The following is a 13025-nucleotide window of genomic DNA, read 5'->3' on the forward strand; positions in this document are numbered from 1 at the left end:
TTGGTCTTTTGGCCATATGAAATAACTTTTTTTCCTTTTTTAATTTCTTTTATTTTTTTCGTAACAAAAGTTATTTAAAAACAAAATACCCCCTTCCCTAATTGACTTGCATGCTCCTTCCATCGAAACAACTAACACAAACCAACCCATCCCTTTGTCGTTCATCACCGTCGAAAACTGCCAGAGGCCATCCACTCCCCTAATTAGAGATTCGCGACAATGTTGGGATATCGAAATAACTTTCCTCCATTGAAACTTGAGCGCCGAGGGAAGAAGATATGGATCAGATCCCATAAACCAACAAGGGTTTGATTTTGCACCCCATTGGTTAGAGTATCGAGACTAATGCACCCCAACATCGCATCCCAGAGATCTTCCCACTTTTTGGTTTGTATCATTCCCATCATCCCAGAGACACGAAGCTAAACCCTTCGGTGTGACGTGAATATTTGCACAAAAACCCTACTTTCGGGATTTGGACCCTCATTTAGAGTAGTTAACATTTAGGGTTTCCCCTTATATTAGGCTCCAACCTCCAGATTCTCTTGTGCATGAAACCATATCCTCTCTCTCCTTCCATTTTTGAGACTTGATACCTTAAGAATAAAGTTTAAAGAAAAAGTAAGTCATTTTGTGTCGAGATCTCCTACCTTATATTCATTCAACTTCTCACGCTATGTAAGTCATCAAGTTCCAACCTTTATGACTTTTGAATGCTATATTTAGGTTTTAAGCTTATTTGGTCCCTTTTATGAAGATTCTTTGGAGTTTGGGAAAACTCTTGGATCAAATTTTATGTTAAAGGGTTTTCTGGATCCATCATGGTGCATTGAATGCCTTGAATGTAGCACTAACTTCTTGTTTGGACCATGCTTGATGTTGTTGGCATTTTGGACTCATTTTTAGACTTAGTGTTAGAGGTGGTTTTGTTAAGGCATGCAAAGGGATAAAGTTGGAAACTTTATCCATTAAGACTATCTCTAGAAAGCATCAGGAAAGTTTGAGCCTTTGTCTTAAGAGATTAAGTGCTTAACATTTTGCCAAGTGGAAACCCTTTTGTCCAAAAAAAATGCTTAACAAGAAATGGGATTCAGTCCCGAAAATCGTGATGTGGCCAAGGAAGGGTCGCGACTCGAGGTTTGAACTAGGTTCACACGACGCGTTGAACCTTGAGTTTTACTTTTGGAAAAACTTGGATCAATTCTAATATTAGACAGAGGGTTTTCCTCTTTTTGGCATTAGGTTGTTTGAGTAGTTGATTCCCTCGAGGTCTAGCGCATGTATGGATTTCCGCTCATAGTTCAGGTGAGTTTTCTCACTATAGTACACGTTTCATTATTTGGATTCACTGTATATAGGATGCATGTGTAATGCTATGGTATGATTGTATGATTATTTAGACTAGTGGAGTCTTGATTGACTGTTGGGTATCTATATGGTGTGTGTGTGTATGTGTGTGTGTGTATATATATATATATATATATATATATATATATATATATATATATATATATATATATATATATATATATACGATTTATCTGGGATGATGACGGAATGGCTCCCGCCATGAGCCTACACGTCGAGGGGTGAGGTTCACGAAGTGGTTGTGAATGGAAATCACAAAAGTGGTCGCGAGCTCGTGTCCCGAAAGTGGCCATGGATAGTTTTCATGAAAGTGGTTGTGAGTATGCAATTGTATGCATAGTTGTTACAATAGTATATATGGTATATTAGGGAACTCACTACGTTTTGTGCTTACGTTTTAAAGTTAAATGTTTTTCCGGTGCTTTTTCTATAAAGGGCAAGGGTGTGACTTAGTTATACACATATCGGGAGATTTCATGTTTTTGGTGTCCGCAAACTCTAATACATTTTTATGATTGGCTTTTATGATGTTAAACAAGTTGGTACTTATTATCTTTATGAAAAAATGGTTTTAGATCTTTTATTTATATTTTTAGAAAAATGGTTAAAATTTTGGAGCGTTACAATTTATGTGTTAGATATATGACAACATTATAAATGATAGAATGAAGTGGTAAATAGAGTCATTGTAAGAAATATAGGAAAATGATATGTTTATAACCAAAGTTTTAATGACTTGAAAAATAATATGGAATGACATTATAAGTATTGGAAGAAATTAGTAATGGACCATTTGGATAATTAAAAGCTTATTATACCATAAAGGAATCTAAGATTAAAAATCATATAAAGAAAAGTTAGAACTTGTTATGTGTATAATTATGTGATAGTAATTAACTTATCTTTTCATGAATCAGGAGATTGAAGGTATTTGGAAGTAGGGATGAGCTTTAGAGTTGGAACGGTTCGTAACTAGAATCAGATTTGCTATATTATAGGAATCGAACCGTCGGTGTCGATGTCGGTTCCGGTCCTAGTTCCGGTTTTTTTGTTATTTTTAAAACTAGAAACGGTTGATATGTTGTAAATGATATGTTGTCTTTCGGATTCTGTAAATGATTTAATATTTAATGAAAATATGACTTTGTACATTCTAAAATTAAGTACAAACACTAAATTACATTGTGGAAAAAATCGAGTAATTCGATTTCATATGAATGAGTTATGCGCATTTTAAAATTCGGGACATATTAAAAATAACGAAATACTGAAACAGAAAATACGCAGCATTGATATGTTGTCTTCCAGGGCGTAGGGCCTACTGATTCAAATGTAACTGATTCAAAGCTAACCAGAATATGTATTTATACAGTCTAAAATGAAGTATAAACACCAAATTACATGATGGAAAAAAATTTAAGTAATCCCGACTTCATATGAGTGCGTTATGCACATTTAAAAAAGCGGGATAATTTCCAAAAAAAAAAAAAGTGTTGAAGTAGAAAATATGCAGCATTCATATTCTGTCTTTCGGGGCCTTTATCTTATTCAATATCTAACCAAAATATTTGTTTTTATAGTCTAAAATGAAGTATAAACATCAAATTACATTTTGGAAAAAAAAACAAATAATTCTGATTTCATATGAGTGAGTTATGCACATTTAAAAAAACGGGACATATTAAAAAAAACAAAAAAGTGCGGAACTAGAAAATACGCAACATTGATATTCTGTCTTCCGGGCTCTGTATCTGATTCAATATCTAACCAAAATATGTGTTTTTATAGTCTAAAATAAAGTACAAATACCAAATTACAAGTTGGAAAAAATTAAGTAATTATAACTTCATATAAGCGAGTTATGCACAATTTAAAAAACATGACAAATTTTGGTATGGTTCCGACTTTTTAACCAGGTTTTTTAGAACCAAACAGGTGTTAGAACCATAACTAATTTTTATAAAAGTGGAGAACCGGTAACCGGACCTTATGACTAAATATGGTCCGGTTCCGACGGTGCTAAAGCTCATCCCTATTTGGAAGTGATCAAGAGCAATGATAAGTGGATTAGTGTAGTTAGACATACTTAGCTACTAAGGTAAGTACATATAGCTTTTTCCCACTATGAGGTACATGGAAAACCAAGTTTTAATAGTTTAAAGCTTATATGCAATCTCATCTTCTTTTTATAAAAGTATTACAAGTTATGTTTGTGATTTTGAAGCATAATCTAGTTGATAATATTGAAAACTCTGTTTGAGTATATAAGAATAGTTTCAAAAAATGCTTTCATATGTTAAGAAAGTTATTGAAGCATAAGCGCATATCATGCTAGAAGTTAGTTTATGTCATCTGTTACTATATGACAAATATAATTGAATAGGTTGAGAAAAGTTAAACATGTTTATGATTTATTGAAAGCATTAAGTTATATTAATGAAATTTTTATATGTATTTTTTGAAGTATATGTATTTTCATATTTGTATGTTTGCTAAGCATATACATAACATGGCATTGCATAGTTGACTAATATAGAGAATCTTAGGGGTTGTTTCTTTTTTACTTAATAGACTTAATGTTTAGAAAATTTAATAAGTTCAGCTATATAAGACTAGACTGTTTCTTTTTTTACTTAATGTTAACAAATTATCATAATAGATTAAGTTATGAAAATAGTGTCCTTAACACTGACCCATGATTATACATTATTTTTGCCAAAAATACCCTTAAGAAAATCACTTTCCACCACCAAAATAGGAATAACTATTTATCTCTCCTTCTATATTTATTGTTATATTTGTGCAATTGGGTTATTAAAGAAGATAACTGTTTTTATGTATATGAATAATAATATTATAGAAAAAAACTCTAAAAGAAATAAAAAGCAACATGTTTACTATGTTGTTAATATTTTCATGTTTTAAAATTCTATTGTAAATTTGTCATTTTGACGTATAATTTCATATTTTAAATTCCTATCAATTAAAATTGGATTTATTTTAGTATTTATCATGTTATTTTTTCAATTTACTTAAGTTTTAAAGTTATTTAATGTAACACGTCTATCTAATATACAATAATAATTAAATAAATAGTCTTGTCTGTATTTTTTAAACATAAGGGTAAAAGAGTCAATTATTCAGATTCAGTTAAGATATCATTATCAATTCAGTCGACCTTATAAATCCAGTACTTAACCAACTAAAAAAGAAAACAACCCCTTAGTGAACATACATATATTGAATGTAGTTGCATAAGTTCCAAGTAAGGTTTAGACGTGTTCTCATAACAGGATGAGAAGAATTTATCAGGATGGTACCTCCCATTGTGAGGTAGATGTATTATGGAAAAGTTGCCAAAGCAGGTTGATTTGTTCTTCTCGTTTTGGTCTTGACTTGGGGTATCACTAAATGTGTTTATGCCCTAAGTATAAAATCCAGTATCGAAAAAAAAAACCCCCCGATAAGCATAGTCAATAGTAATAGTAAGAAAAACATTAAAGTTAGATCATGCACCGGATACATATTACTTATATGATTTTGAAAGCAAAGTAAGGATTTTTGTAAAAGCTTTTGAAAGTGTAGTAGAGTGTTTGTAGTAGCTTTGAAAATATAGTAAACGATTTGTATTTGAAAGAATAGTAAAGAATTATGCATAAACTTTTGAAAGTATGAAAATAGTTTTATAAAATCTTTTGAAAGTATGTTTGTGTTTAAACCCGTGTAGCTTACAAGACGTTTTCCTTTAGGTATTTTATTGTGTGACATGTATCTCAAGAAATTAGAAGATGCTTGTTGATATGCTAGAACACGTCGGAAGATAGTTGGAGTGGAGTTTTATCATTGACTCCTTATTATGATCTTTTGTAGATCTTATTTTTCTTTTTATGATTTAAGTTTGATATGAATTTGATAACACCCATGTTGTATACATTTAACAAATGGTTTTTGTTGGACCATATTTTTGTAAAACATGACTGCGTCATGACATGTTTTAAAACCATCACATAAAAAGCTTTGTGAAAATGGGGTGTTATAAATAGAATCCCAAGAATGTGAGCCACATACTTATACTCTTTTTACTATAATAACAACATAGTTATAACTGTTTCTTGACAAGGAAATGTAAGCATGTTTATATTACGGTAAGGAATTGCAAGTACATTAATATAATATGTAGAGAAATATAATTATGATGATATTACTATGTCTAAAAAATAAGTGCACTTCTTATACTAGTTAAAAAGGTACATTACATTGTATCTCCTTCAACTTGTCGTACCAAACTTGATAACTTTAAGAAAAAATGTGTTTTCCTGGGAATAAATGAAGGTTCCAAGAACGGTGATAGCAACTCAAGCATATTGACATGTTTGACATGTGTGCAAAGATTATAATTAACATCCCATTTTAGAAAATTTCTTTGGATTTCATATTAGGATTTGCATTTCAGACATTGGTTTTTTAGCTAAAAGGCATGGAAATAGAAAGTGCAAAACTAAATTTGGTTTATAGTAATCTCCTTTGAATGTGAATGTATACTTGGTTTCGTTGAAATCATTGAGAGAATCTAAATTGATGTAGTCGTGGGTATTGCATTTCAAATTCTCTTTATTAAGAGGACCACATAAACGATAGAACCCATTCTTATTTGGGTCCGAAATGACCATCAATGGTTAAAGGCAATACCACCATCACATTGGGCAAGAAGTCATTTTTCACATACCATTGTAATATTTTCAATTTGAATAGCCGTACTTAACATGGTTCATTGTTTTGATTTGTATATCCACAGGAAGAGCACATTCTAATGTCTTTTTGAACAATATGTGTAAGGTTTTTTTTTTTTTTTGTAGGCATGTAGATGGCTAAATTGTTACACATACACATATATATTTTATATACGTATGTATGTGTGTGTATATATGTCAATTCGTTAAAGTTGTTTTCATTTACCATGGTCAGAAATATCAAACTAACAAAGTAAAAGAAAAACATGATTTTGATGCCTCAATTTGTCCCAAAAAAGCACAATATTCTTATTTTGCTATCTAAATGTCGCAACTACTCTCAATAGCTTGATCAATGTTTCAAACAACACATGCCAAAAGGCGCACACACGATTGATCTGTCTGCAACTTTGGCACTAAAGAGTCTTCGGTTCCTACACTTGTAACACAACTCAATATAAAAAGAGTTCCCTCCGTCTTTACATCTACTCATGAAAACACATCCACCTTCTATACCATTTTTACGGTTTTGCCTATGAAAACACAATTCATATATTCATTAACAATAGAATCCCAAGAACATAAGCAACATATGTATACTCTTTTTACCATAATAACAACATACCTACATTTGTTTATTGGTAAAGAAATGCAAGTATGTTGCTATTATGCGTAAAGAATTATACGTATCATACTATTATGGCTAAAAAAGTATGTTGCTATTTTTAGGAAGAAGAGGGGTTACCTGGGAATAAATGAAGGTTCCAAGGATAGCAATTGCAGCTCCAAGTGCATTGACAGGTTGGACAGGTGTATGAAAGATGATAATTGAAGACACAATAACTGATATTCGCTTCATTGTGTTTCCAATGCTAAATGTCAAAGGAGATATTTGATCCAATGACATATATGACACTTGGTTGTATAAATGATAAAACACACTTTGTGCCACCACCCACCTGAATATTGAATACAATTTTATTAATCTAGCAACATATATATATATATATATATATATATATATATATATATATATATATATATATATATATACAATACATGTGTTTCTTTTTGACTAAATGAAGTGATGATAGTTTACCAAATGAAGTTGGGCCCAATTTGTGTTAATGCAGTTTGCCAACCAACTTCCCACATTTGTGGGCCTTCCATAGCGATTGTGAAAGGGGTTAATATCAACAAAGATAAAATCGATAAGCAAGCATAGTAATTCATCCCACTGACGGATTTGCCCTTCATTCCTTTTTTAGAAAATATATTTCGAAACACAAATGCCAAATTCGATATCATTGCTCCCATGAACCCTAAAGATAGAAAAACACAAATGGCAAATTTATTCCTATTTCCTGCAATTAGAGCTTGTTTAGCTCCATTTTGAATTCCAAAGTCTAGAAACATGAAATTTATTGGTGATTCAAGAGAAGGTTTTTCATACCAATCATATTGAAGTTGAGTTCGGTTAAAGCAGATAGTGCACAACCTCCAATGATTGGCAAAAGTGACAAATATACCCCCATTGGGAACGCCTCACCAAGAAAGAACCTTGAAACCAATACACTAAAAGCAGGTTCACTGCTTTTGATAATGTGTGTAAATGAAACTGCAACTTTTGACATACTAATTGTAGCTGCTACATGTCCAATTGTATGCGCTAAAGCAACCTGCATTTTTTTTATAAAGAAAATTCTTGTTTAGAACATATAAACGACATTAAAGTAAGGTTTATTCATCAATTTTATATGCAAAAACCAAAATTTTAAACTCCCAAATCGGCAAAAGTAGGCATTTGGTTTTCTTGATAAAAATTTGTTGCTTTTATCTTACAAATGTAGTTTATTTTGGAAGTCGTTTATGATTATTAGCTTTAATCAACGATTATCTAATTCCAAAAGCCACATTCAAAACCTGACAACAAATAGAGTTAATTTCTTTGGTTTTTTATACAAGTTTACCAAATCTATAAGTTATACATGCATATTTCATAACTCTACCCCGAGAATCATAACAATATGAAGATCATTAACAATTAACATAAAAGTTAAAGACCTGCATGTTTCTACTAATTTATCTAATGAAACGGATTTCTTATCAGTTTATTTACAGCAATTTGTTACCAACTTTATACCGATTAATGCAACAAAGAAACTCCACTGCATGGTAAAAACATGAGAGTTCTTTGCATAGATAAAGTCGCTAACCATTAACCAGATAATCAAAAGCAATAATTACATACCGGAAACAGAGTTTTCCAAAACTCAACATCGGTTTTTGGAGCTTCAACCATCTTAGTAGCCCAAGAAACCAACATAATCAAAGATCCAGCAGCCAAAGAAAGTGTTGATGTTAGCCATGGAAACGGAAAAGCATTCAAGACCTTCTTGTTATAAATATTAAACACCACATTCAAAGACCACCAAGTCGCAAAATACAATCCAATTTTCATCTTCTGACCAGCTTCAGATTGAGCCATTTCGTCCATCTTGATCTCCAATGGCTGCGAATGGTCAGCTTCATACGCGTTGCACACAGCTCCATGGTTAATTTTTCTGATTGACCCGCCAAAATCTTGAATGTGGGAGATGTAAAGGGGTTTCTTGAAGGTGATTGACGATGGTTTGATGTTGAAATTGAAGGGTGTTGGTTGTAAATATTGGATTTTGAATGAAATTTGGGAAGAACCCTTTTGGGGTATTGAATTCGAGCTTGAGATAGATGGTGATGAATGTTTTATAGAGCAATTCATTGTGTTTGTGTTTGAAATTGGGATTTTGGAGTGTGGTAATTGGGGTTTTCTAGGGGAAATTTTAGCCTTGGAATCTCAGAAATCAACAAGAGGATGGAGGTGGGTGACGGAGTTCACGAGATGCTGGTTTGATGAAATTGAGAATGGGTGGTTGTGTGACGGAGGAGGGCGGATGTTGGGAGGAAAAGAAAACCGGCGGCGGCGGAGTAAAGTATGGGACAGGTATGTCTTTCACGAAACACCATGCACTGCAGAAGGAGACACCTAAACCCCTATATATACTTGCATAAAAAAGTTGCATCCAGGTCCCTAAATTATGGTTCTCTCTCCACTTTTGTCCAAAAAAAAGTGTCATATTTTTTTCTTTAATTTATTTAATAAAAAAAAAGCAAACATCATTTTTTTTCTCTCCCCTATAATACAACCATTTTTTCGGCAATTAACTTATTTATGCAAGATTACTAAAAAAAAACATAGAAATCTTTTTTTTTGTTTTTTTGAGATGATTCGTACACAACAGTTTTTTATCATACATAACAGTTTATGCATCATAGAGTTGTACAGTACAACATTTTAAAACACCAATTGTTGTGTATGGAGAAAAATTATTGTGTAAAAATCTATCTCCTTTTTTTTCTCCCTATGGTTTTTTGAAAATGTCAATGTAAGACAATTTTAAAAAACACTTCAAATGTGGATATGTGGTTTCAAAAGGTTGCAACTTTGATTTTTTTTTAAACATTTCTTTAGTAAAGTTGGGTTAAGTATTGAAAATGAAATGACAAATTTATCCTTTTTATAAAAGTCAACACATCATCACCCCTTTACTCTCACATATTCTCCCCTTATGAACGGTGGTTGAAGGTGGTGGTGGCGTGGTGGTGGAGGCAGCTGTTGAAAGCGGTGGTAGTGGTGATGATGACTAAAGGCGATGATGGTGTTGGCGGTTGCTAAAGGTGGTGGTGGTTCACGATGAAGGCAATGATAGTGATGATGGTGGTTGCAAAAAGGGGTGTTGGTAGCGGTTGGTAAAAGTGATGTTGGTGTATGTTGAAGGCGATGATAATCGTGATAGTCGTGGCTGAAGGTGGTAGTGGCGGTGACCAAAAACTGTGATGGTAGTGGCTGAAAGCGAGGGTGGTGGTGACTGTTGTAGAAGGTGATGTTGGTGCATTGTTAGGTGCATTTATAAATATGTGGTTTAACAAAAATAATCATGTTTTTACAAAAATGATCATTTTGATCTAAAGTGGTTAATTCGACTTGTTCTTGACATTCTGTACCGACCAAAAATATATAATGTGCATTTTTTTCTCATTTGCGTAATATTTTTTTTCTTAAAAACTCTTTATACTTATGTCTTAAATGTCCGCTTTCAATAATATTACTGTTTTTCAATTATATGTGTGATTTTAAACTCTTATATCGTGTATACTTCCAATTTTCTATATTTATTTATTTATTTTTGTTACATTTTAGTAAAACGAAGTATTTTCTCAAAATTTCAGAATTATTCATCGGATTTCAAACTTATTGAAATTCATGCTGGAGCGTCTTATTCCACACTTATATATTGATATTTTTCAAATATATATATATATATATATATATATATATATATATATAAAATCTTTAATATTAGCTTAAAATGTAATTAGTTTAGCTTATATCCCCTTTTAACAACCAATTTTTCTCTATTAATTTTTTTGGTATGATACTCAAAATGATATTATTTATATCGTTTTTTCAATTCTAACCATATATTAAAAACATTACATCAAAAGTATATATTTATATTGTAATAATAAAATAGTAGTTATAAATATATTTAATATTAATATTAATTGTATATATTGTTAGATTTATCATTAATATAATTTACAAAAGTAAAAAACCATGTTCTCTAGCGGTGGTTTTCTCAAAACCGATCATCTACTCACATAGTCACATGCTAAGATGGGTTTTGTACACATTATTCTTCTCACTTGTCTTTGATCACCACCAAAATCAAGAATATACAAGTTTGTAGATGGAGGGCGAAGCTAAGATTTAACAATAAGAGGGCTCACAACTTCACATCATAATAATATATTAAAATCGGACATTTCAAAGAATCTAATTTTACCTCTCCTAAATCGGACATATCATCTTTTTCAGGTTCAATATTATTGAGTTCTTCCATCCTATCAGGTTGTTGTTGGTGTGTATTATGAACATCTTATTTATTATCACTGACCGGATGCAATTTTGGATCACGCATGTCTTTTATTCGTTTGAAAAAAAAACCCGATGGTTCTTTTTTTGCTCATAATTTTTCCTATAAATTTATAATTGTAATAAACAAATCATCAAAACCATATCACTATCACTGTAACTACTTATGATTTCTCTTATAAATTTTTAATTGTAATAAACAAATCATCAAACAATATCATCGTAACTACTTTTGATTTACAAATTGATAATATTATCAATAACAAATTACTAGTAAAACCAAATATAATAAAAATAAAAGTTTACCATATTAATTGGTGTAGTAGGAGGTAGAAGCAAAAACAAGAAACTGGTCTTCGAAGTCGTCGTTTAACTAAAAAAAAAGGATACGTAGTTTACGTCTTTGTGACTAGTGGCTAGGTGCCTAGGTTTAATATTGAATTCTAACTCCAAAACCAATTATACCAATTAAATTAAAATAGGATATTATTGGGATTTTATTTCATTTGTTTAATTACAACCAAGATGTTGTATCCGAATAAAAGCCCATATACTTTTTGTTATTACATGGACTTTTGAATTACGTCTATACTTTTTGTTATTATATGGACTTTTGAATTACATACTATATCTATCATTATAAGACCGGAGGGAGTGGTGCGGTCTGGACCGTACTCCTTCTGCCACATAAGCATTGAACACCGCCCCCTGGGTGCTCCCTAGGGTGCGCTGCGGCTTTTGGAGGGTGCGCTCTATGGATGATTTTGATTGGTTGGTCACAATTGACCGTAGCAAACGGTCAAATTTTAGAAATTTAATTTTTTTTAACCACTGCTATAAATACTTTATAAACTAAAAAAAAACTCGTCTACATTCTACCATCTTCAACATTTTACCATCTTATTTCTTTTTAAACCCACGAAAAACGTTATCCTCCAGAAATCCAACCAACGAAAAAACACCCACCAGAAAACCCACAACCCCAAGACCTTCACTCGATCAACCGATTTATTCGCCTCATTTCTACCACTACGGGGGTATGTTTCCCTATTTTCCACAAAATATCCAACAACCACCACAACCACAAACACCCATTTCTGAATCTGAACCAGAATTTGTTCCACAAACTCAACTATCTCAACCAGGAAATAAAAGAAAAGAGAAGACGGAAGCTAAAGCGTGGTCACCTCAAGAAGAGTTAGTATTAACACAACCATGGATTGACGTTTCAGAGGACGTGAAGACGGGGGGGGGGGGGGGGGGGGAACCAAAAACATGATCGTTTTTGGATGCGCGTTAGAGCTCGGTTCCATAAAGGAATGAACTTGGAACCATATCGTACTAAACATCAGGTGTACTCAAAATGGGGAAAGATGAACAAAGATGTGATGTTGTTTAACGATTTATATAACAACATGAAACGGCAATGGAAAAGCGGCGAAAATGACGAAGTGGTTTTGGAGAAAGCTTTTAACATCTATCAAAAAGAGCAAAAGAAGACTTTCAACTTTTTTGAAGTTTGGAATCTACTAAAAAACAACAAAAAATGGCAAAACCTGAAAACAAGCGACGAGCACATCGATAGCGGATCAAAACGGTCAAGAACTTCCGAATCAGAACACACTTCATCGGATGCTCGTGTTGGTTTCGACCTCAACGAAGATGAGCCCGTTCAAGTTTCACCACCCTCCCGACCAATGGGAAGGGACAAAACAAAAAACAAAGGCAAAGGCAAAGCGTCGGAATCAGATGACTTGAAAGAAATGGACTATAATGTGCAAGGCAGAAAAGATAGAATGGATAAATTTTTGCAACTTGCTTCGAATAGAGAGAGTCGGAAACAAAGGGACAGTGACCTGAAAGTGCTATCGATGGACACGCCAAATTTGACCGGGGATACGCTTCAAGTCGTTTTGCAAATGAAGGAAGACCTGAAAAAACGTTATGCTAAT

At 32.5% G+C, this 13025-nt stretch overlaps 1 protein-coding gene across 1 annotated transcript; it reads right to left on the minus strand.

Annotated features, from left to right (window-relative positions):
- Positions 1 to 6352: 6352 nt before the first annotated feature.
- Positions 6353 to 9093, minus strand: LOC145127357 (glucose-6-phosphate/phosphate translocator 2, chloroplastic-like). Its single transcript, XM_079062570.1, has 5 exons — positions 8350 to 9093; positions 7552 to 7777; positions 7198 to 7420; positions 6844 to 7057; positions 6353 to 6631 (listed from the first exon to the last, which is right to left on the minus strand). The coding sequence occupies exons 1-5, from the start codon at positions 8857 to 8859 to the stop codon at positions 6620 to 6622; spliced, it is 1185 nt and encodes a 394-aa protein (XP_078918696.1). The 5' UTR covers positions 8860 to 9093; the 3' UTR covers positions 6353 to 6619.
- Positions 9094 to 13025: the final 3932 nt, after the last annotated feature.

Source organism: Lactuca virosa, chromosome 7 (assembly GCF_052849685.1).
Source record: "Lactuca virosa cultivar CGN04683 chromosome 7, Lactuca_virosa_CGN04683_v6, whole genome shotgun sequence".
NCBI classification, from domain to species: domain Eukaryota; kingdom Viridiplantae; phylum Streptophyta; class Magnoliopsida; order Asterales; family Asteraceae; genus Lactuca; species Lactuca virosa.

Bases quoted from the DNA above. Each gene is read 5' to 3' on its own strand.
- LOC145127357 (XM_079062570.1), bottom strand. From the start codon at position 8,859: ATGAATTGCTCTATAAAACATTCATCACCATCTATCTCAAGCTCGAAT. The intron at 7,778-8,349 runs GTATGTAATTAT...AAAAAAATGCAG, and splicing joins TTTGGAAAACTCTGTTTCCG to GTTGCTTTAGCGCATACAAT. The intron at 7,058-7,197 runs GTAAACTATCAT...TTCAATATTCAG, and splicing joins ATTGGGCCCAACTTCATTTG to GTGGGTGGTGGCACAAAGTG.